Here is a 25,823-nt window from a genome sequence, read left to right as displayed (position 1 = left end):
AACCCTTGAATGAGTAGGTGTCCACACTTTTGACTGGTACTGTATATGTATTTATATATTCTATTAGGTTCCCAATCTCCCAACCTCATAACTAGCTACCAAGACTTCATTTCAGGCTATCAATCATGTTAGAGTAGTTAACTTGTAAAACTATCTTAGCTAGCATGCCTGCTTGCAAGGTTGGCAGAATTTAGAAAACTAAATGTACTGAATAAGACTCACATTCGTTTCAATTGTTTACCCAGATTTTAGCAGGTATGCACAGAAGAGAATCCAAACAGTACATCTCTAGACAATAGTGTAAAATCTTCATTAATGTGTTCAATTATAAACCTACTGATGTCTTGCCACAGATTTCTTACATGCATACAATGCCAAAAAAGATGCAACACTGTTTCTGGGTGGTCATTACAAAAGGAGCAATTTGAGTTGATGTTTTCTTTAAACTTCTTCATATAGTGGTTGGCAGTAGGTATGTGTGTGGCCTCACATACTTGTTCCCACTCAGATTTTTGGGTTGCATGATGCCCCTGTTTATAGCTGTATTCCCGCGTGGACAGATTTTGACGGGAAGGGACACTCTCGCTCCGCCTCTTCCTCTCCGGAGTCGTTGTTGAAAAGGCGGAACATCAGGTGGGAACATTCTAGTCAATCAGAGGGCAGATACGTATGTGCACAGCAGACACAACTCAGATATGAAATCATTTTCTCAAAGTTGCAGAGAAGCCACATGCGTCCACTCATATCAGTACATTTGTAACCTAAACATTACGTAACTTATATTCGATCAAATACCCCTCACTTAACAAATACCAATAACATTTTTTTTGTAGACCAAATTCAGAAAACTCCCAGACCTCCATACAAAACATCTCCACTTGTTCTGCTTATCGTTGTCTTCTCTTGTATAAATATTTTGAAGGGAGTGGAGCCTCTTCCTTTGCCTCTTCCTTATATGCGCAACTGCATCAAGTCCAATTTGATTCTGTCTTCCCAGACCGTTCGCCTTGAGAAGAATTAGAAGGGTTATTAAATGGGGGTAATGGAGGGGTGTTTTTTGTTGTTGTTGTCAGGGCTAATAGTTGGCAGGCTAATTGTCCTTTTCCCCAATTCTGTATTACAGGAAAGTAATTTAGGTAGGCTGTGACTGGCCTCACACTCCAGTACAGTAGGTGGCGGTGTAAACACCTCAATGTTGGATGCGATCCGCAAACCCAATCCCAAAGAAGAAGAAGATGAAGCAGTCCCATGTGTTGTATAGAAGTGAACCAGGAGATGGGGAGGTTGCTAACCATTTTTTTCGCCCCTACCGAAATGAACTTTCACGTATGCAATTCTGTGTGGACTTGTTTTTAGATTGTATCTAAACAGCTTCCAGGAAGGAAATACATCGTATTGGTTATGAGTATATCTTCATCAGTGCAGCATATATTATTTTTGAATTGCTGTATTGGGAATACGCTCCCGCTGAAGGTGCTTATGCAGTAAATCTTACAATGAGAGGTGAGTTTTTGACAATTTTTTTTGTTTGTTTTTACCAATGGCACCAAACCTTCACATCATTTTAGGTTTGGTCATTCATTCACGTTAATAATTGTGTTTTAAGAGTGCGTCGTGTGCGTCTGGGCATGTATCCTGCTGCAAAGGTTACCAACATGTCGCGCGGAGGAGGTGGAAGACGCCAGTACTGTTGGTAGGTGTTTAATATTTTAAAACCTATAGCAGGTGCGGGCAACTTGCAGCGATGGGCAACAGGTGGAATGGCTGACTCTGACTAAAGGCTCGGGAATCCTTTATGGATATGGGTACACAGACCTTCTAGCCACTGAGGCTCATCATGAGTTCAGATTTTTTTGTGTCCCCAACCCCATCAACGTTGCCCATCCCTGAACTATAGTGTCATTATTATCTAGTATCAATATGTTGAAATTCTATCAACTGGATTATATGAGATGTATACAGTTATTTAAAACTGCTGAAAATAGTATCCAAAACATCTCGAAAGAGCACATTGTGTCTTTTACATTTTCCAAAGTTTACAACATTTAATAGTGTAACGACCCTGACTTTATGAGCACGGAAATCGACCCTGCCGCACGAGCATGCTTTTGCGGCACAGTCGATAGCGTGCCGGACCTCGGGCTCAAGGTTGAGGGTTCCCTGCTGTTTCATTACAATATGAAGCTCCAATGAACAGGCATCCAAACATATTTGTTTGTATGGCAACACAGATGACACAAGTAAACATATTTGCAAGTGGAGGAAGCTAGTTTGAAATAAGCAAGAAGATTTGCATGGAAGGATCATGCAATTTATTTGTACAAATAAATTGACAGCCCTAATTGTACATATCTTTAACTTCCATTATTTGGTAATTTAAAAGTTTTTTTGTGGGGGGGGGGGCACCATGGTGTTAATACAAATGTATATTATAAATATTCACCCCAATATCTGTGCTGTCAGTTGAATGTGTTGACTACTAGCACAGTATAGGGTTTTGTCTCCTATCATGAAGACAGAGTTTCCTCTTGGCAGAAAGAGACTGAAATACTCCAGTTATCTAAATGACATGACTGAAGAATCCTGCTCAATTAGGAAGGGTTTGCTGAACTACTGCCATTCATACATCCACTCTTCATTTTGAAAATGATAAATGCTATTTATGATCATCTCAATGGATGTGTGTCTGTCTGTGAGGGAAGGACAGGAAGCCATAACATGATAGAGATGGCAGGGCCAAGGATGTGAGAGTTGGCATCTTGCTTGTCTCATGGCAGCAGACATTTCTGTTACCACAGCCCTCTGACCCCAGTCAGACTCCCAGTAGTCCTAACCCTCTTCTTTCCTAGTTTGCTAGTTTATTCTAGGCTGAATCTTAATTTGATATTATTTAACCTACTGTAAATGCAATTTTGCATTGCTGCCAGTGGGAGATGTGTGTTACAATAGTAGGTTAGGTTGTGCACACATCTCAAGTTATGATTTGTACCCGAATAAAGAGACCATGCTCCGAGGTAATTAAGCTGTGGTTCCGGTGAGTATCCTCTTCAGATAATGTCACGTAGTTACTGTAATAAATGTCTTCCCTACCTCATCAAACGAAAGGGAGTAGGGGCAACACATCAAGTTCCAGCCTGAGATTATTGTTCCACTGATGCTATAAGCACAGTTTTCAGGCTGGCACCCAAGCTAGAGAGACATTGGACAAATGGACACCCTCTATTATGTCTTGGCAGTCTTTACTGTAGCTGGCAAATTTATGACAATGAGGCACTGTGCTGATCAGGAAAAAGTATGTACGCTACTAGGAAAAACTCTGCTATTCCTGGTAAGGTCACATGGTCAGGAAAAGTTCAGTACCTAAACTATACTTTAATTGACATGTGTATGTTTTATAATTTGCAGTGAATCCCTGTTGCTATTACCCCTGTCAGAACTGGGGTGTGTGTGTCAGGTTTGGCGTTGACCGCTATGAATGTGACTGCACTCGCACCGGCTTCTATGGGCAGAATTGCACTATCCGTAAGTTAAGTGTTTTGCTTCTACATTCTTCTGATTCAAGTTATAGTTTCAATTTTCCTCTCTAGTTTATCAGAACATTGTTATCCTTTCCTCATGTGCAGAAGGATTTGTAACAAGATGAAAAGAAAAAGCACCGTGTGTTTAGTTCTGCAACTTTTTTTTTTTTTTTGTGAAGCTGCCCAAATAATAATTTCTAGTTGAATGAACATATATGAGACAAGTTGAGCAAACACATTTTAAGTTGACTGCATTTTTGCCTAAGTTTTCTCAAGTTGGAGCTAAGTTTGGGCCAACTATACATTTTAAGTTCAGGTAACACTTTGACTGAAAAGTTGAGTAAACTAAAATAAAAAGGCTGTGGAACCAGTTACTTAATAATGATTAGTTGAAATGACTAGATTTTGTAATTTTTTTATTACAGTGTGCTGTTTGTCTTCTCTCTCTGTGTTTTAGCTGAGTTCTGGACGAGAGTCCACCAGCAGCTGAAGCCGAGCCCTGACGTGGTCCACTACATCCTCACACACTTCCACTGGCTGTGGAACCTCATCAACAGGACCTTCATGCGGGACTGGCTCATGAGGGTGGTGCTCACAGGTTAGTCGCCTGACATTCAATGCAGCCATGAGCATTCTGGCACAAAATGGTTGCTATAGTGGGCGCTGTGTATAAGTGGTGGAAAGGCTAACTTAGTACCATAAAGTGTACAGTGCTTTACATCCAGGTGAAACATGCTATGATGATAGAAATGTATGCATGGATCCATTGTGCTGTTGTAACAGTTGAAAATGCATAAATGCTCTCCAAAGTGCTTCTAGAATTGAATCCTTATCCCATTATCACTACTCAGACCCGCACTGTACATATTCATATCTACTCTTATGGTGTTACTTTAAGAGAAGAGTTTCCCTTCCCTACCAATGCACTCATTGGATAGTTTGCTTACAACTTGTGTCCATTTGGTTCATGGTTTCTCTGTTATGTTCTCCCCATGTAAATGTTTGGATAACACACATTGACCCATGGTGTCATCACCATTCTCTGAGTTCTTCCATCTAACTCGCTAGAACTGCAGACAGTTTTAATTTCAGTCGCATCTCGCGCCCGACAGAACTATTATAGCTTGTCGCCACCATAGCAAGCTGCTCTATCCAGACTGATTGAAGTAATTTAATTTTTATATATATATATATCTTTAAAAAAATACATTTTTTATTGTTTTGTTCGAACCGGTTCAGAACTTTATTTTGCTGGTCGGAACACTGGAACAAAATTAAAAACATTTTGGAAAATAATTTTGGTTCCAACCCCTGGCTAAAATGCAAAACCTGACTTGTGTGTCAAATAATAATGATCGAGCCCACAGGTTTATTTTGCTTTGCATGTGAAAGACAAAGTTAAAGTATAGTTTTTTGATATTATGTACTATAATGTGAATTGCTTTTCAGTTACATCACATTGATTCTTTCATCCCTCAAATATTTGCTTGAGGCTTTCCAAATCAAGCTACACTTCAAATGAATTAAATCATATTTTTCAGTCTGCTTGTTTGTTTAACTGAACGTTTCTTCGTTTTATTTGGGATTCAACCCATGGTGTGTTATAGTGCGTGGCACTAGACGGCATTGCCCTTTTTAAAGGTCATTTCTGCTTGAGCCGACATCCGTAGCTTTTACCGTGAGTGCAATCTCCGTGAACGGCGAAGAAATTGTCCTTAAAGGAGGCGTCTACTGTACTGCTTTATAATGTGCTTTGGATTGAGTCATGGTCTTAAACTGAACGTTAATAATGTTTCTTCATTTCAATTGAAAGTTTCTTCAACTCACTGAAATTGGAAGTTTCTTCAAAGTTGAGAATGTCTTAACTCTGCTGGAAGTTGCAGTTTTAAAAACGGATTATCTGGGTTCTGCGGTTACCGTTATTTTCTGACGTTACGAGTATGAGAGAAGTGACATCTCTTCATCTAAAATGTGACACACACACACACTTGTTTTGCTATCCTTGTGGGGACCAAACAATTGCTTTTCCTTTTCAAAATCCTATTTTCCCCAACCCCTAAATCTAACCCTTACCCCTGACCTTAATCCCAACCCCTAATTCTAACCCTAAACCTAACCCCTAAGCCTAAAATAGCCTTTTCATTGTGGGGAATGGCGACATGTTTGAATTTTCCTTGTTTGGCCTTATTTCTAAGATGACTCATTCTTATTCCAACAACCCAGTTCAATGTAACAGCGATAGGTTTAGGCTACTACATGATACTCACATTTTCCATGTACTCATCATCAATCTAGCCTATGAATGAAAGTTTGCAATGTAGGTGCACACAGGTCCACAGACAAATTTGTGACAGGCAGTGACATATGGACAGACAGTGACATTTAACACCACCTTGCACACTCTTGCCTGCATCTAGTTGATACAGGGCGTAATCATTAGTTCAACAGTTGCAAACAATAGTTTCTATTGGACAAATTCAGGTATGTTTATTCCGCTTGCTTCCGTTTTTTAACAGAATCGGCCGAATGAGTACACCCCTGATCACTCGTAAACACAGTTCACTTTCATGGCAGCCACGTCCTATGTGCGTCCTAAACTTTAGGGCTCTAATGATCAATGTGTCAAACAATTATGTTTTCTCCCTCCCAAAGTCAGATCCAACCTTATTCCGAGTCCTCCTACCTTCAACTCCAAGTATGGATACCTCAGCTGGGAGTCCTACTCCAATGTTTCCTATTACACCCGTATCCTACCCCCTGTGCCAGAAGACTGCCCCACCCCTATGGGTACCAAAGGTGAGATGGAGGGCATCCAAAGTTCCTATTAGAAAATAGGATGAAGGCATCCCACAAAGACTTTACTGGAGATTACCCAGTGAAATAAATCTTCCCAACTGCAACATGCATAGCTAACATACTTTCGTTCCTCTCTTTTCTCCAGGAAAGTCTGTCCTCCCAGACCCAAAGCTGGTGGTGGAGAAGTTTCTTCTGAGGAGGCAATTCAGGCGGGATCCAAGGGGAACCAACCTAATGTTTGCTTTCTTCGCTCAGCACTTCACCCATCAGTTCTTCAAGACCCGAAACAGTATGGGCTTGGGCTTTACCAGGGCTCTGGGGCATGGGGTGAGTTACTTGGCACTCCCTGTACTGTACACTATGTTATACAGTGCATTTGGAAAGTATTCAGACCCCTTGACCTTTTCCACATTTTGTTCCTGCCTTATTCTAAAATTGATTAAATCAATGATTAATCTACACACAATACCCCATAATGACGAAGCCAAAATAGGTTTTTAGAAAAATTAGCAAATTTATAAAAAACAAAAACTGAAACAAAAAAACATAAAACATAACAGTATTAACAAATGTGATATACATATTTAAAAATGCATAAAACCAAAGTCTGAAACCATGACAATTCCCACTGTCTCTTCACCTGACTCTATCCCACCAAGATAATTTCCTGCTGGGTTCCACAAAAATGAAAGCTCTAAAAAGCTTCCTCATGCTTTCACCCAGTCTTCCCCTTTAGGCCCCAGGTTCCGAGAAGTGTTCCCATGTCATTTTCACTTTGTTCCCCATCTTCTCCATTTCACCTGATTGGCACAAACACCTGATGCGCAAGTGCATATCCCTAATCCACGTTACATCCTCTATCTCAAGGCCATCAGACTGTTAAACAGCCACCACTAACATTGAGTGGCTGCTGCCAACACACTGACTCAACTCCAGCCACTTTAATAATGGGAATTGATGGGAATTGATGTCAAATATATCACAAGCCACTTTAAACAATGCTACTTAATATAATGTTTACATACCCTACATTATTTATCTCATATGTATACGTATATACTGTACTCTATCATCTACTGCATCTTTATGTAATACATGTATCACTAGCCACTTTAAACTATGCCACTTTGTTTACATACTCATCTCATATGTATATACTGTACTCGATACCATCTACTGCATCTTGCCCATGCCGCTCTGTACCATCACTTATTCATATATCTTTATGTACATATTCTTTATCCCTTTACACTTGTGTGTATAAAGTAGTAGTTTTGGAATTGTTAGCTAGATTACTCGTTGGTTATTACTGCATTGTCGGAACTAGAAGCACAAGCATTTCGCTACACTCGCATTAACATCTGCTAACCATGTGTATGTGACAAATAAAATTTCATTTGATTTGGATTTGAGGGAACTCGGCACTGTATCTGCTTTCACATCAATGCCTTCAACATTTTGTTCACAGTACAATTACCCTTCTATCCTCTATCATATGATGCATTAACCCATAAAGCAGCTAAACCCCAAACCAACTATGATGTTTATAGTAGTTCCCAGACCCAACCCATCTGTATATCTTACAGTGGAATCTAGTCTCTCTCTCGCTCCGCTTCCTGTGTCAAAGTGTCTTCACTCACCCATTATGCTGTTGGACCCCCCCCCCCCCACCAAGGAGAGACATGACGATCTTAACCACTGCAGGTACTGTTCAAAGTAGTGTGTCTCTCAAGTCAATGCTGTTCCAACACCCCCCTGGTGTCTCTTGATGTACACTCAATCTCCAGAATTCAGCCCGTGCCCTTGGTTATATCTTGGTTCCACCTGAGGATATGCACACTGCAACACATGGGTTATTTCCTGACAACATAATTTGTGATATTTGAATAACATCATCCCCTGTCCTCCCATCGGTCCCCCAGTTACCAGTAACCAATCCATGTGACATGAGTCGTCATAAACTGATATCCCAACAATGCTACAAATGTAACCATAGCTACTTCCAACATGGCCCGTGACTATAGTCTCACAATACCCCTCATTTGCGCAGTTGTCCCATTCCATGCTATCAATATAGCATTCTACGCTTCTGCTACTGCTTTTTCTGTTACTGTCCCTACAGGGACTGCTGTGAGACTAGCTATTGCCCGTAATTTGTCTCCTGCTCTCCTGTCTTCATGTTTTACTGATAAGTCTAGGACTGAACTTTCAGATACCCCCTACCTGTTTCTCATTATATCCCTTGGTCTCTAGTCACCAAGATCTCCACTGACCTCCTGTATTCTGCTACAGTTGGTACGGTGCCTTGCGAAAGTATTCGGCCTCCTTGACCTTTGCAACCTTTTGCCACATTTCAGGCTTCAAACATAAAGATATAAAACTGTATTTTTTGGTGAAGAATCAACAATAAGTGGGACACAATCATGAAGTGGAACGACATTTATTGGATATTTCAAACTTTTTTAACAAATCAAAAACTGAAATATTGGGCGTGCAAAATTATTCAGCCCCTTTACTTTCAGTGCAGCAAACTCTCTCCAGAAGTTCAGTGAGGATCTCTGAATGATCCAATGTTGACCTAAATGACTAATGATGATAAATACAATCCACCTGTGTGTAATCAAGTCTCCGTATAAATGCACCTGCACTGTGATAGTCTCAGAGGTCCGTTAAAAGCGCAGAGAGCATCATGAAGAACAAGGAACACACCAGGCAGGTCCGAGATACTGTTGTGAAGAAGTTTAAAGCCGGATTTGGATACAAAAATATTTCCCAAGCTTTAAACATCCCAAGGAGCACTGTGCAAGCGATAATATTGAAATGGAAGGAGTATCTGGGAGACACACCAAACATGTGGAAGAAGGTGCTCTGATCAGATGAAACCAAAATTGAACTTTTTGGCAACAATGCAAAACGTTATGTTTGGCGTAAAAGCAACACAGCTCATCACCCTGAACACACCATCCCCACTGTCAAACATGGTGGTGGCAGCATCATGGTTTGGGCCTGCTTTTCTTCAGCAGGGACAGGGAAGATGGTTAAAATTGATGGGAAGATGGATGGAGCCAAATACAGGACCATTCTGGAAGAAAACCTGATGGAGTCTGCAAAAGACCTGAGACTGGGACGGAGATTTGTCTTCCAACAAGACAATGATCCAAAACATAAAGCTAAATCTACAATGGAATGGTTCAAAAATAAACATATCCAGGTGTTAGAATGGCCAAGTCAAAGTCCAGACCTGAATCCAATCGAGAATCTGTGGAAAGAACTGAAAACTGCTGTTCACAAATGCTCTCCATCCAACCTCACTGAGCTCGAGCTGTTTTGCAAGGAGGAATGGGAAAAAATGTCAGTCTCTCGATGTGCAAAACTGATAGAGACATACCCCAAGCAACTTACAGCTGTAATCGCAGCAAAAGGTGGCGTTACAAAGTATTAACTTAAGGGGGCTGAATAATTTTGCACGCCCAATTTTTCAGTTTTTGATTTGTTAAAAAGGTTTGAAATATCCAATAAATGTCGTTCCACTTCATGATTGTGTCCCACTTGTTGTTGATTCTTCACAAAAAAATACAGTTTTATATCTTTATGTTTGAAGCCTGAAATGTGGCAAAAGGTTGCAAAGGTCAAGGAGGCCGAATACTTTCGCAAGGCACTGTACCTGCGGATAATACATCCCTGTGCTCAAGTTAGGTACACATCTCTCATCCCAAGGCCGATCTACCCCCCCCCCCCCTCCACCCGTTTGTAAACACCTTTGTTAGAGTGTAAACTTTGGGCCCCAACGGTTGTTAAGCAGCCACCTTCTGACATGTACCATTTACTGTGGTTCGGTCCCAATCTACTGGGAGGGATGTCTAGTGTTTATTAGCTGTCAGAAATGGGGGCGAGATTAGTGGCATTGGAAGAGTTTCCAACCGTACAAAACTCTTGAGTCACGTTTCTTAATCACACGCTGCAGGAGATGTGACGCTATTATCACAGCAAACTTCCCTTCTGGCGATGTGGCCTCCTGTATACAGGGATCTGTAGCTAGTCCTTCTGGCGATGTGGCCTCCTGTATACAGGGATCTGTAGCTAGTCTTTCTGGCGATGTGGCCTCCTGTATACAGGGATCTGTTGCTATTCTTTCAAGTGTTATGCCTTCTGTGACAAACTCATTACTGAAAGTTGAAAATGGTGTCTGATATAACAACTCTGTCTCTTCTACTTTCACCATGATCTGGGTATGTGTAACGTTCAATTAAATCCCCATATTGTGTACAGTTAGCTCATAGAAGGAGAGCAGCTATCTCCTGTAACAATATTCCGTCTCTGGGAATGATACTCCTCTATCATTGCGTCTAACCCACAACACACTATACTCCAAATGCATTTTCTACATTTACAAACCTACCAACACATTCTCAAATCAATTTAGTCAATATACATCCTTCCCTCCTCTGGAACAATGAAACACCCTCATGTTCCACAAAACCTAAAAACATATTAACTTGAAAAGAAAAGAGAAACAAAGTACACGTTTTAATGACTTTGCACCACTCATTGATGCGACGTAACATATCAACTCTGAATAGAGGGTAAAACAAAAACCAACTTTCATGGTTGTCCCAAGTTGTCATCCAGTGAGTCTCCCACACAAATGACCTCCCCTCACGATGACACTTAGAGAAGTTTCTTCAAACCCTTTCGGCCACAAAAATGTTAACAGCGCCCCTCATCGTGCTTTAGCCATTCTCTCTCTCTCAGTATTCCAATCACAATGAAAACATTATGGAACTTATCCTACCTGAATTTAGAATGACTGACCTCAGTGCTTACTTTGAGACTAAGGCTCAAATTCCAGTTGATCAACTCCCCACACATCATCCCTGTTAGAACACATTTATAAAGCACCTTTTTTTGCCTGTCATAATTCTCCTCATTACAGCCCCCACCCCCCTGTTTTCCTGTCATGAGTGGCCTGGTAAAGAATGATCAGGATCTTAATGCATTTTCAGTTTAAATAGTTAGCAGGGCGTATGGTCAAATAATCTATGGTCAAATTATTTCTACAATGCATTGAAACACGATCTGACATCACCTTCCATGAAAACCTAAAAATAAAAATAAAAACACAGATCATAACAGTTAAGTTCATTACATTTCTGTTTCAGTAAATTAGACACATTGAATATATGACGAATTATGACATTAACCTTTCCTTTATACCATCTCAAAGGCAAATGTCAAAAAGCATAACAATGTTACTGCAAAAAATAAACATTTTCTAAATGAGTCCCTGCTCCCTTTATTCTATTGGCGACCTCTAGGATGGTTACCAGATCATGAAGATGGCAATACATATTTCACCCTCCATTGGAAGTTACTGTCATCCCTTATTAACATATTTCCCTTTCTATATGCAGCCTGAACACAGTACCACTGTATAAGTACCCTGAAGACCAGGACCTCATGGAACTGGTCATTTACCCCTTTCAAAAACGTGATTTAAAAAAACATGTTAAATCAAAAATAAACTATTTAGAATTACAACTCTTTAACTCCCTACAGAAATAATAATAATCTCCTAAAGTAATGGTACAATTTGGACAGAGAACGGTGTTTCTCATGAATTTTATGCTGAAACCCCCCCTTCTATTTAATTCCTAATGAAGTTGATCATTCTTCATTAGGGATGTTTATTATTCAAGTCTTTCGACACCATTAAAATGTGTCCTCTCCCTTTCTTTCCCTGTCCTCCGGAAACCATTTAAATACCTCCTTTTATTATACATTTTATTCTCCTTCATACCCATTTTAACTGAATTGAAAAGACTCCTTCCAATAAATCCCACAACACGGCAATAGTATCTCTCCACCGAGTCTAACGATTCACTGGTCTCCTTTTCCCCATGATTCTCCATAACCATCATACCATATAAAAATAAAGTTAATTTTAGGTTTGGTACCCCAATGCTAATTCCTCGTGACCCCTCCACCCTTTCGTCCATTCTAGAATCCCATTTCAGAATAAGACGACATTAAATGTATTTAAAAATAAAACCACAAAATGTCTAATGATTTAGACAAATCCTAAGGCCTTTTGCATTTGCAATGAGTGTTCGGTCATATCATTTAAATGTGTTACCTTTAGAATCCATTCCGTTGGCATTTCGCCTAGAATATTCAAATGTACACCCCTTTAACGATTGTTTCAATGCAGAATGATACCAAGTGGGACTATTTGTAAATCCCGTTGGTACTCTAGCCCACGTAAATTGCTCCCCCTTGCTACAGAACCCGAACCAGTGTCGTGACTCCTCAGCCACCGGCACAGACCAAAATCTGTATTTCATGTCTAGCACACTGTGCCATTCTGAGTCTGATGGATATGCCAATAGGTCTCCAAATCTGCTACCACTGGTGTGATTTTCACTGCATGTTTGTTTATGCCACGAAAATCCACAGTAATACGCCATTTTAGTCCATTTTTCTACCGGGTATAAAGGGCTCTTGCATCTAGCTGGTCCGCGAATCACTATGCCATGTTCAAGTAATATTGGAAAGTCCTCCGCCACTGATTTCTCAGCCTCTGGTTTAATAGGGTCTTGCAATCTTTGATTAGACCACAAGCTAATGTGTCTTTTGCCCATAATGGATGGTCCTGAAACAACAATTGCTTGACTTTCTCCGTTCTTACTGCCAATTTTAATTTGTTACCCTTCAGAATCCATTCCCCCGGCATCTCGCAAACCTTATCCAACCCCAAAATCGGTTCTATACCCGTAGCCATGTAATGACATGGGTATTGTTGTATCGCCTTAGATTGTGCCCATGTTAGTTAGATTACTTGTTGGTTATTACTGCATTGTCGGAACTAGAAGCACAAGCATTTCGCTACACTCGCATTAACATCTGCTAACCATGTGTATGTGACAAATAAAATTTGATTTGATGTTACCCCGCTGAACGTGATACTTTTCCATGTCGCAAATTTAGCACATTTTTCATCGTATTGAATTAGTGCTATTTGAGCGCCTGTATCTATTAGAAAGTTCTATGAGACGAGACCTCCTACATCTCCTTTCACATAAAAAAACGTCATATCTATGAACCACTATTGATCGAACGGAATTATACACCGCTATGTGAAATTTACATTCTTGCTAACTTCAAAACGAGTAGTTGTTGCTCTTTTGAAAAAGATGCAAACTCTTGTATAGCTGCATTTCCTGCTAATGCACTAGGTTCCAGTATCACCTTACACTCATTCTTCCAATACCCGAAAGCTCCCTGTTTTAGATGTGGGACTATCTCCTTACGTTTTTTTTTTTCTCGCTACGGTTCTTAGTTTTATCCTGGCCATTGAAACCATACTTAGTGATTTTCTCTATGGCCTTATTAACCCCTTGCACGTCTGCGAGGTGAGCAGAGTCATATTCCACTCTCAAAACATCGTCTCAAATCAAATCTACCCCCGTAATTACCGTTTTGATCACAGCGTTCAACCCCGTCATCAAAGCAAAAGCGCAATTTTTTTTCAACACACTCCCAGGCCTTCTGTAGTAAAGTACTGGTGTTACACTCTATGGGTTTATCCTTATGCATTTTCGGTTGCTAGAATGCTGACATCAAAACGCTGGTATCTTGCGCTTTTGATTCTGGTTTTATGTCCTTGTGCCAAGTCATAATTGCCTCCCTGAATTCTTTATTTGATTTGAATTCTCCGTCAGCACGAAAAATGTTGTCCAATTTGGATCTAATTTGCTAAATTTTTCCCATATTCCAGGCGAATTGGCAGAATGCTCGTATTCTTCTTTTAGCGCCTCCATGGCTTTATTAAATTCTGCTATCTCTATATTACAGGGAGAAACGGGTCCGTTTGTCACCATATCAATAGTTATTATTCCTAAACACTCCCGACGGTGTTCAGGGTATTTTAGCATTCTTCACTCCCATCTACAATACACACCTTCTATTTTCTAAGATAGCACTACACACTTTCCCCAGATAATAATTAATTTGTCACGGCACTTAATACCTTCTATTAGTACCAATACCATAGCGTCTGCGAATGTATTACTGGAGAATACGGACAGGATCTTATGTCCTATTCCAGTACTTCCTCAAATATCACTATTATTGATAACCCACATCTCTCATCGCGCCCTCTCCCCATAGGGCATAAACCAACCTTTTTCACACACTCACTCACACCCTGCACGCTCACAGCCACTGCCACTCGGCCTTTTGCCCTTCTTACGGGCCTATATACCGTTACACGGTTTTACCTTCCACAGGATTACCCTGTTCAGGACTTCCCCTCTCTCTATTAGAGTTTACCCTCCACAGGCTTATGCTCGGGACTTTATCTATGAGATTCTACCCTCCACAGGAACTATCCTGCTCGGGACTCATGAGACTTACCCTCACAGATCTATTCTGCTCGGGACTTACTCTTGAACTTATATGGTACTAGCATATACCACAAAGCTATGACCGGTCGTCACACAATGGGCCTATAGAATTAAACTTAGGCTCTCCAGGTCTGTATCCCATAATTAGTTCAGCCAACGATTCTCATCTCCCCAAGATGTCAAAATTATTGGAAACAGATATAGGAACTTGGCCTACCTTTTTGTTTGTTGCCAGCTCTGCTCCTCTAATCTGGACTCCATGGCTTGACTCCACATAGCCTGGTTCCTCTCTAGGTTTCTTCCTAGGTTTTGGCCTTTCTAGGGAGTTTTTCCTAGCCACCGTGCTTCTACACCTGCATTGCTTGCTGTTTGGGGTTTTAGGCTGGGTTTCTGTACAGCACTTTGAGATATCAGCTGATGTACGAAGGGCTATATAAATACATTTGATTTGATTGATTTGATTTAAGTCGTGGTGAACCCTGCTCGCAGCGCTGTCTGTTACATTCTTATTTTTCAGAGTAAACCAAGTTTAATCATTCCCAAAGGTTCTGTACAGCTGTAATCGGACAGCAAAACATTTCTTTCCATCAGTTATATACATCCTACTTAAGACACTTGTCCTCCTTACAGTTTATGGCTCCACAGGAAGCTAATAAAGAGGGTAACAGGATGACAAACCCTGATTACTCCCTTAAGGGGAACTGACCTCACCCCTCACCTCCTGACCTCAACCCCTCCTTCACCTAATCCACAGATATCCTTCTGTCTTCCCTATATCAACACATCGCTCTCATCTCCTCCATCAAACACATTCCAAAGCCTTCTGAGTTGCTACAGATTCTTTCTATTCAAGGCTTCGTCTCGATCATTTATTTAATATCTCAATGTTCAAAATTTAGCCGATTCCAACACCTTATTCACATAAGTATTCAGAACCTTTGCTATGAGACTTGAAATTGAGCTCAGGTGCATCCTGTTTCCATTGATCATCCTTGAGATGTTTCTACAACTGTGGTAAATTCAATTGATTGGACTTGGAAAGGCACACACCTGTCTATATAAATTCCACACAGTTGACAGTACATGTCAGTGCAAAAACCAAGCCATGAGGTCGAAGGTTTGTCCGTAGAGCCCCCGAGACAGGATTGTGTCAAGGCACAGATCTGGGGAAGGCTACCACATATGTTTTGCAGTATTGAAGGTCCCAGTGGCCTTCATTCTTAAATGGAAGAAGTTTGGAACCACCAAGACGCTTCCTAGAGCTGGCGAAACTGAGCAATCGGGGGAGAAGGGCCTTGGTCAGGGAGGTGACCAAGAACCCGATGGTCACTCTGACAGGGCTCCAGAGTTCTTCTGTGGAGATGAGAGAACCTTCCAGGACAACCATCTCTGCAGCACTCCACCAATCAGGCATTTATGGTAGAGTGGCCAGACGGAAGCCACTCCTCAGTAAAAGGCACATGACAGCCTGCTTGGAGATTGCCAAAAGGCACCTAAAGGACTTAGACCATGAGAAACAAGATTAGTGCCAAGCGTCACAACTGGAGGAAACCTGGCACCATCCCTACGGTGAAGCGGGTGGCAGCATCATGCTGTCGGGATGTTTTTCGGCAGCAGGGACTGAGAGACTAGTCATGATTGAGCGAAAGATGAACGGAGCAAAGTGCAGAGAGATCCTTGATGATAACCTGCTCCAGAGCACTCAGGACCTCAAACTGGGGTGACTGTTCACCTTCCAACAGGACAATGACCCTAAGCAGACAGTCAAGACAACACAGGGGTGACTTCAGGACAATTCTCTGAATGTCCGTGAGTGGGTCAGCCAGAGCTCGGACTTAAATAGCTGTGCAGCGACGCTCGCCATCCATCCGGACAGAGTTTGAGAGGATCTGCAGAGAAGAATGGGAGAAATTCCCCAAATACAAGTGTGCCAAGCTTGTAGCGTCATACCCAAGAAGACTTGAGGCTGTAATTGCTGCCAAAGGGGCTTCAACAAAGTACTGAGTGAAGGGTCTGAATACTTACTGGGGCAAAAAAGTATTTAGTCAGCCACCAATTGTGCAAGTTCTCCCACTTAAAAAGATGAGAGGCCTTTAATTTTCATCATAGGTACACTTCAACTATGACAGACAAAATTAGAAAAAGAAATCCAGAAAGAATGTATATATTTTTAAATCCATTTTAGAATAAGGCTGTAACTTAACACAATGTAGAAAAAGTCAAGGCGTCTGAATACTTTCCGAATGCACTGTATGTTATATTATTCAATTTGATAGAATGATTGTATTTATTCTATTATGTTTAGGGGAGGATGACCGGTAAGTGATGTATTTAGGTGTTAGGAAGAGGTGGACAACTCCAATCCTTAGAGCACTTTTTCCTTTACCTTTTTAGTCATTTTAGCAGATGCTCTTATCCAGAGCGATTTTACAGTACTTTTTCCATACTTTTTTTTTCTCTCCATACTATTCCAACAGCCGCCATATATTCCTGTTCTTTTGCTGGAACCAAATCTTGCACGCTCTATGAGATACATGGGAGTCATATTCGTCTATGTCTCTCACGAATGTGAATCTTTTTTTTAATCTCATATTTCATGTTAATCTCATGTCATTAATCTCTAACCAGGTGGATGCCGGCAATGTCTACGGAGATAATCTGGTGCGTCAACTGAACCTCCGGCTTCTTAAAGATGGAAAGATGAAATATCAGGTATGCGGAGGAATGCATAACTCCACTCCAGCTATGAGAAAGCATGGACACGTCTCCACTGGAATGTTACTGTAGACACGGTACCACTGTGGTCCACTCTGAGGTCCACTCTGAGGTCCACTCTGAGGTCCACTCTGAGGTCCACTCTGAGGTCCACTCTGAGGTCCACTCTGAGGTCCACTCTGAGGTCCACTCTGAGGTCCACTCTGTGGTCCACTCTGTGGTCCACTCTGAGGTCCACTCTGAGGTCCACTCTGAGGTCCACTCTGAGGTCCACTCTGTGGTACATGTGCTTTCAACCCTCTATACTTTTAACCCTTTCCAACCCTTTTCATACTAATGTGGTTAAATATATATAAAAAAAAGGTGGAACCAACATAAATTGCATTTAAAGAAAAATCTCTAAACGGATTTTCTCTTCTATATACTGGTTTAAAATGGCAGATATGGGCACGGATAAACACCTACATAGGAACGCAGTGGCTGTACAGTTACATGACGTCAGAGGTCTGGCTCTGCGCTTCACAGCTCTGTATGGATTTTGACTGACTGCCATTCTGAACTTGAGCACCTCGTGCGACAAGAATATGCCTTTTTCCCTCCCGCTAATTGGGCAGCTTTTGCATGTTTTTTTTTTGTTCTCTGGGGGAGGGAGGTTCTGTAAATTGAGGACTCAATGTGTTTTGAAAAATTTGAAGTTGAGGATTATAATAAATACTGCTATGATGTCATACAAGCAAGCCAAGATTTGGAAATATGAACTTCACATTTCCAAATCATTAATGTTTATCACCCATTTCGTATGATAGGTTACGAATTGCAATTCGTATTATATTACCAATTTTCTAAATGTACAGTATGTTACAAATGAGAGTGTAGGGGTTTAGGAGTTAGTTTAAAGGGTTAGTGGAAGGGATAGCTAACATGCTAACAAGTAATTGCAGAGTAGCAAAGTAGTTGAAAGTTGCAAAAATGCTAAAGTTGTCTGAGATTCGAACTCGCAAACTTTGGTTTCCTAGACGTTCACGTTGCATTAAGTAACCATCTGTCATATGTAACCATACCAAATATAACATATTATACTCATTTTGGTGTCACGGATTTACATTTACTATGTTACATCCAGGCTGCTGATCTGGTGGACTCACTAAACACAAATGCTTAGTTTGTAAATTAAGTCTGAGCATTGGAGACTATCCATAACTTAAAATATCCAGAAAATTGTGTCCTCTGGTTTGCTTAATGTAAGGACTGTGAAATGGTTTATACTTTAAATTTTTATACTCAGTATATTGTTTGCAATTACATTTGCTTTTAATACTTAAGCATATATAAAACCAGATACTTTAGTCATTTTCTATTAAGGTAAAAGTGAAAGTCTGCAAGTAAGGAAGTCTAAAAGTATCTTTACTTTTACACAAGTATGACAATTGAGTACTTCTCCCACCACCGCACAGGTAGCAGGTAACAGCATAGTCATTGTTCCGTGACCAGGTGCCAGTTAGTGGATAATTTGAGTGACCAGAAATCCTGACTCGTGTCAGGATAAAGAAGTACACCCATGAAGCCCATTTTCTTTATCTGTTGAATAAGCTGAATTCGACTCCAAAGAAGGACATTAGGGAATGGTATCTGGTTTTGGCAAAGGTGTTGGTTCAGAGTCAAGGAGAGGTTGTGTTGTAAGAACCCCATTGATTGTCTCTTTTGGCAGTGGTATGCATGTGAAACTCAGGATGAGATGACTGAGCAACTGTTGGTTATTTACAGTGCCTTAAAGTATTCAGACACCCTTGACTTTTTCCAGTTTACAGCCTTATTCTAAAATGTATTTAAATAGTTTTTTCCTCATCACTCTACACACAATACCCCATAATGACAAATCAATTTTTTTTTTTTTGAAATGTGCTATATTTGCTATTGTTAGCAATTTTTGTAATTTTTTAAAATGTATTTATAATAAAATCGGAAATATCACATTTACATAGTTATTAAGGGTCTGAATACCTAAGTACTTTGTTGAAGCACCTTTGGCAGTAATTACAGCCTTGAGTCTTCTTTGGTATGATGCTACAAGCTTGGCACACCTGTATTTGGGGAGTTTCTCCCATTCTTCTCTGCAGATCCTCTCAAGCTCTGTCAGGTTGGATGGGAAGCGTTGCTGCAAATCTATTTTCAGGTCGTTCCAGTGATGTTTGATCGGGTTCAAGTCCGAGCTCTGGCTGGGCCACTCAAAGACATTCAGAGACTTGTCCCGAAGCCACTCCTGCGTTGTCTTGGCTGTGTGCCTGAGGTCGTTGTCCTGTTGGAAGGTGAACCTTCGCCCCAGTCTGCTGTCCTGAGTGCTCTGGAGCAGGTTTTCATCAAGGATCTCTCTGTACATTGCTCCATTCATCTTTGCTTCAATCCTGACTAGTCTCCCAGTCCCTGCTGCTGAAAAACATCCCTAAAGCATGATGCTGCCACCACCACCTCGCTTCACTGTAGGGATGGTGCCAGGTTTCCTCCAGATGTGACGCTTGGCAGTCAGGCCAAAGAGTTCAATCTTGGTTTCATCAGACAAGAGAAACTTGTTTCTCATGGTCTGATAGTCTTCAGGTGCCTTTTGGCAAACTCTCAAGCGGGCTGTCATGTGCCTTTTTCTGAGGAGTGGCTTCCGCCTGGCAACTCTACTATAGAGGAGCTCTGTCAGTGACCATCAGGTTCTTGGTCACCTCCCTGACCAAGACACTTCTCCCCTGTTTTCCTAGAGCTGGCCGCCCGGACAGAGTCTTGGTTTGTTCCAAACTTCTTCCATTTAAGAATAGAGGAGGCCCCTGTGTTCTTGGTGTCCTTCAATGCTGCAGAAATGTTTTGGTACCCTTCCCCAGATCTCTACCTCGGTGCAATCCTGTCTCGGAACTCTACAGACAATTCCTACGACCTCATGGCTTGGTTTTTGCTCCTACATGCACTGTCAATTGTGGGAGCTTATATAGAAAGGTGTGTGTCTTTCCAAATCATGTCCAATCAGTAGAATTTACCACAGGTGGACTCCAAGTTACAGAAACATCTCAAGGATGATCACTGGAAACAGGATGCACTTGAGCTCAATTTGGAGTCTCATAGCAAAGGGTCTGAATACTTCTGTAAATAAGATATGTTTAATACATTTGCAAACCTCTCTAAACCTATTTTCGCTTTGTCATTATGGGGTATTGTGTGAAGATTGAGGACTTTTTATTTATTTCATCCATTTTAGGCTGTAACGTAACAAAATATGGAAAAAGTCTAGTGTTCTGAATTCTTTCTGAAAGCACTGTATGGGTGGCGTTCAGATAATCATTATTTACAGTAGTGTTTCCAAAATGTTGGGGTCATGACCCTTTTTTCCACTGCTCAAGACCTTTTGACATCGCTTTTCCATAAAAACCCAAAGGGGACCCCACATAAGTTTTTCCATTATGCTCACAAGTTACTACATTGTGCTAATGGATCAGTAACGCTCTTAAGGGCTAATACTATCTTCTCTTCCAGGTGGTTAAAGGTGAGGTGTACCCTCCTACGGTGGCTGAGGCGGCGGTGAATATGAGATACCCTCAAGAGACTCCCGTGGGGCAGCGTATGGCCATCGGGCAGGAGGTGTTTGGGCTGTTGCCAGGCCTCACCATGTACGCCACCCTGTGGCTGAGAGAACACAACCGCGTATGTGACATCCTGAAGGCAGAGCACCCCACCTGGGGGGACGAGCAGCTCTTCCAGACCGCCAGGCTCATCGTAATAGGTAAGTACATACTTGACTGGACAGGGATCTCTCTCTAGCCTTTCATACCACCAGAGATGGCCCATTTTAGACACTCAAGTGCTTTAGGCAGAATATACATTTCTAGGAAATGTTTTCATGTGCTGGGTTGCTTAGGGCCCCCTAGCGGGGTCTCAACTTACTGTTGCGAGTTAGAATAGTAGGTGCAAGTTCGACATTTGCTTGTGCATCAGCAATTTCTCTTGTCAGTCATTCGTTTTGTCAGTCATTGACAGTCACTCAATTAGCCATGTCAGCTAACAATTTTTAGATTGTTATGTTATTATTCCCAGCTATCTAAACTTGTAGTTATCATGGCCGAATACCGACCTGTCACGCAGGACAAGTGTCCAGGGCCCCTGACCTTCAGGAGGTCCCCAACCAAATCTCGCTTAGGGCCCCCAAAAGATTAGAGCTGTCCCTGCTTGGTTGTGTGAGTAGTTGGGGGCAATAAGAATCACACTTCTCCAGTAGATTCTCCCCAAAATGTATTTTCTTGGGTGTAGATCCATATTTAGTTTATATTCCAGGTGAGACCATCCGGATAGTGATCGAGGAGTACGTGCAGCACCTGAGTGGCTACCTGTTGGATCTGAAGTTTGACCCAGTCCTGCTCTTCAAGTCCACGTTCCAGTACAGGAACCGCATCTCTGTGGAGTTCAAACAGCTGTACCACTGGCACCCCCTGATGCCAGACAGCTTCCACATAGACGGAGACGTGGTGCCCTACTCCCAGTTCATCTTCAACACCTCCATCGTCACACACTACGGGGTGGAGAAACTGGTGGACGCTTTCTCCCGCCAGTGTGCTGGACAGGTATGGTGTGTGTGTGGTGACTACGGGATTTCATATGCAGTGTTGTAATGGTAAACCCTGGTCTCCATAATGTTGTCATACCATACATAAGTCGGTTGGTGGCAATGCCAATATGGCACTTATTTTCTAAGAGTTCTCAATAAACTGACAAGGAGAAGCTATTTATTTGAAATCACTTCCTGAATTTAAAATCTTTGTCTGCAAAAATTACAAAAAAATATCTTAAGATAGCTAGGTGGGAGAAACTCATATCACAGTCATAGTAAGTACATTTTTCCTCAATAAAGTAGCTATCAGCAAAGTCAGAGCTAGTAAGGGGGAAAGGAGTCAAGTGCGAGTGTTAGTTCACACAAGTCTTTTTTTGGGGGGTGAGGTGGTGGTGTTGCTGTGGGATTATTTAAGATTCTCTTTGAAGATGTAGGGTTTCAGATGTTTTCAGAAGATGGGCAAGGGACTCTGGTGTCCTAGCTTCAGAGGGAAGGAAAGTGGTTCCACCATTGGGGTGCCAGGACAGAGAAGTGCTTAGACTGGGCTGAGCGGGAGCTGCTCTGCCGTAGGGGTGGGAGGGCCAAGAGCCCAGACCTGGCAGAAGGGAGAACTCAGGTCGGGGTGTAGGGATTAAGCAGAGCCTGAATGTTGGGAGTCAGTTCCTCTTACTGCTCCGTAGGTAATTACCATGATCTTGTAGTGAGCCAGTGGAGTGTGTGGAGGAGCAGGGTGACTTGGGAGAACTCTATGGATGTTGTAGAGCATGAACCTGCAGGAGCGAGTCACTGCTTTGATATTTGCAGTGAACAACAGGGGGTTGTCAAGGGTCATGCCAAGGTAGTTTACACACTGGTAGGGGGACACTGTGGAGTTGTCAACCGTAATGGCGAGGTCTTGGAGCGGACAGGCCTTTCCCGGGAGGAAGAGTAGCTCCGTCTTGTTGCGGTTGAGCTTGAGTTGGTAAGCTGTCATCGAAGCTGAGGTATCTGCCAGGCACGCGGAGATGCGTGTCGCCACCTGAGTGTCAGAAGGGGGGAAAAGGAGAAAATTAGTTGTCATCCGCATAGCAATGATAAGCGAGACCATGTGAGGATATGACGCAGCCGAGTGACTTGGTGTATAGCGAGAAGAGGGCCTAGAACCGAGCCCTGGGGGACACCAGTAGTGGGAGTACGTGGTGCAGACACAGATCCTCTCCACGTCACCTGGTGAGTGACTTGAATTCAAATGGACACATTGGACTGATTTGTGTGTTCTGGTACTTCTTATATTGAGCAAGGCAGATGTTGTGTAAGAGAGATGGAGGTAGGAGAAAGGGAGGGTGAGGTTGGGACAGGGCAAATAAGGCAAGATTGAGGAGCCTGATTGTAAATTTGACACTACTAGGTGTGAAGTCCATAATCGTGTGCAGTAAAATAGCACATGTTGTAACTGTCACCCCAGCCCTGCAAACTTGTTAGTGCTCTGCGTTCTGTATCTACAGAATCAACTACAGAGCGGTTTTCTGTTGATTAGAAGCTGTGATAGATCATGACAGAAGGCTTAAACAAGACGCTATCTGTCGTCTGTAAATATTTTTCTCTGTGGCTTATTGATATCAATCTTTGTCAGCAGAGCAGCAGCTATCTATGCAGTATTAGCGAGTAGAAACATGCTATCTGTGTATGTGTGCCTTTGAGGGTGAATAGGCAAGACAAAATATTCAAGTGCCTTTGAACGTGGTATGGTAATAGGTGCATATGGAGTAACACATTTCGGGCCCTTCATAGGTGGGTCATTCATTTATTTGAATGAGTTTTTTTTCCATTTTGTTCTCATGCATCCTATATTTATACAAAGGGGTGCCTGTTTGATCCTTTCAAATGTAGGGCTCTATTCAATCTGGAAAGCTGAATCGTTACAGATTCCGCGATAGAAACGTAAAGGTAATTTCTGATTGAGCCGACATAAGGAGCATTTACCGGAATGCAGTCTCTGATAAAGCGGGAGTATTGCCTTTTTTAAATTACAATCACAATGTAAAGCTGAATTTCCACGAAGCAGATTGAATCGAGCCCTTAGTGTAGTGTACACCATTGCCTACAATGGAGTCTGTCTGATTTTAATCCGGTTTCTCAGATAGGAGGAGGTCGGAACATCCACCCAGTGGTGACCAATGTGGCCGAGGGGGTTATTGAAGAGTCCAGGACTCTGCGTCTCCAACCCTTCAACGAGTACAGGAAGAGGTTCAACCTGAAGCCCTACACATCTTTCTCTGACTTCACTGGTAAGACCACATATATTTTAGAGATTGGAAATGCCGGCACCACAAAAGGCTTCTATGGAAAGAGGTACTGTCTATGCAAAGCAGCTTAACGTCTGTTACACATCACTTTTTTTATTTTTAAGACCACATATTTCTATATATGCTCATGGGAAATTAGACGGTGACAGAGGGATGCTGAGACTGATTTGTTACTTTAAAATGTATGCCAAGCAAAACTAATCGTTGCAAAGTTGAGCAAGCCATAGAACTCGATGCACAAGGAGGACTTTTTATAAAAACCCATTTACTTGAAGAACCGTGCAGATGCTAAGTTTGGTAACCGAATGACTGAGTCATTCTGTAACCAAACTTTAGCATCAGTGCTCTTCTTGTGCATTGAGTTATATGGTTTGCAAAGTTAAACAAACCAGAATGACGAATTGTGCACTGTTCTGCAAGTAAATGTCGTCTTATAAAATGTTCAGTGGAAATTAAGTCATCCTTGTGCATCGAGTTGTATGGCTTGTTTAACTTTGCAACGATTAGTTTTGCTTGGCATACATTTTAAAGTAACAAATCAGTCTCAGCATCACTCTGTCACCGTGTATTTGCCCCTTATGCAAATTGAAAATATGGGAAATAACAACGTTCTCTCTAAGCAGCTGTCATTCAGCATCATCCTGATGTGGGTCAGCCTCTTAAGAAGCCAACTGCAGTCTTTGTTGTCCTTTCATCTCAAACCAGTCTCCTCTTTAACTTGTTCATGTGTTTCTAATGAACTCTTTTACTCTTCTCTTCTGTATTGTATTTGTATTCATTTACTTTAAATGTGCCCTATCTGTGTAGTTTGCTGCAACCGAATTGCCCTTCTGGGACAATAATGATATTTTATATCGTCCTCCAGGTGAGGAGGAGATAGCCAGGGAGCTGGAGGAGCTCTATGGTGACATCGATGCGCTGGAGTTCTACCCCGCCATCATGCTGGAGAAGACACGCCCCAATGCCATATTTGGTGAGAGCATGGTGGAGATGGGGGCTCCGTTCTCCCTGAAAGGCCTTCTGGGTAACCCCATTTGTTCCCCTGAGTACTGGAAGCCCAGCACATTTGGAGGCCAGACAGGCTTTGATATAGTCAACTCGGCCTCGCTGGAGAGACTGGTGTGTCTGAACACTAATTGGTGTCCATACGTAGCCTTCAATGTCCCTCCAGCCGGGCAGGAGGAGCCGCCAAGGAAACAGTCCACTGAACTGTAAGCCAAAGTGATTACTGTATCCATGGTTACGTTAGTTTTTTTTTTATGGTCTTACCGTAGTGCCACCTACGATGCCTATACTGTATACTACATTTACAATGCATAGGCTGCATTTATGAATCATTCCCATGTTGCTTATGTCCTATGTACAGGTGACTGACAAAATAAAGGAACCGCTTGAATAAATGAGGAATACAAGTATGTTGAAAGAAGTGTGGTTTCGGAGTTAATGAACCCCCTAAGGTCAATGTCCGCACCCCAGTGGAAATATAATCCCCATAATAAAATAATTCCCAGAAAATCTGTCAATTTAA

At 41.8% G+C, this 25,823-nt stretch overlaps 1 protein-coding gene across 1 annotated transcript; it reads left to right on the top strand.

The window, feature by feature from the left end:
* The first annotated feature begins 1,242 nt into the window (after nucleotides 1-1,242).
* On the top strand, nucleotides 1,243-25,823 carry LOC109895738 (prostaglandin G/H synthase 1). Its single transcript, XM_020489687.2, has 11 exons — nucleotides 1,243-1,503; nucleotides 1,607-1,693; nucleotides 3,406-3,522; nucleotides 3,976-4,116; nucleotides 6,171-6,314; nucleotides 6,460-6,641; nucleotides 17,345-17,428; nucleotides 20,942-21,188; nucleotides 21,737-22,023; nucleotides 24,130-24,277; nucleotides 25,161-25,823. Exons 1-11 carry the CDS (start codon nucleotides 1,497-1,499, stop codon nucleotides 25,508-25,510), a joined length of 1,794 nt encoding a protein of 597 aa, XP_020345276.1. The 5' UTR covers nucleotides 1,243-1,496; the 3' UTR covers nucleotides 25,511-25,823.

The sequence above is a fragment of the Oncorhynchus kisutch genome, linkage group LG8, assembly GCF_002021735.2.
Source record: "Oncorhynchus kisutch isolate 150728-3 linkage group LG8, Okis_V2, whole genome shotgun sequence".
Classification (NCBI taxonomy): domain Eukaryota; kingdom Metazoa; phylum Chordata; class Actinopteri; order Salmoniformes; family Salmonidae; genus Oncorhynchus; species Oncorhynchus kisutch.
The sequence above is the reverse complement of the archived record's forward strand: the minus strand, read 5'-3'. Positions and strand labels throughout refer to the sequence as shown.

Bases quoted from the DNA above. Each gene is read 5' to 3' on its own strand.
- LOC109895738 (XM_020489687.2), top strand. The intron at 4,117-6,170 runs GTTAGTCGCCTG...TCCCTCCCAAAG, and splicing joins CATGAGGGTGGTGCTCACAG to TCAGATCCAACCTTATTCCG. The intron at 21,189-21,736 runs GTAAGTACATAC...TTTATATTCCAG, and splicing joins CGCCAGGCTCATCGTAATAG to GTGAGACCATCCGGATAGTG.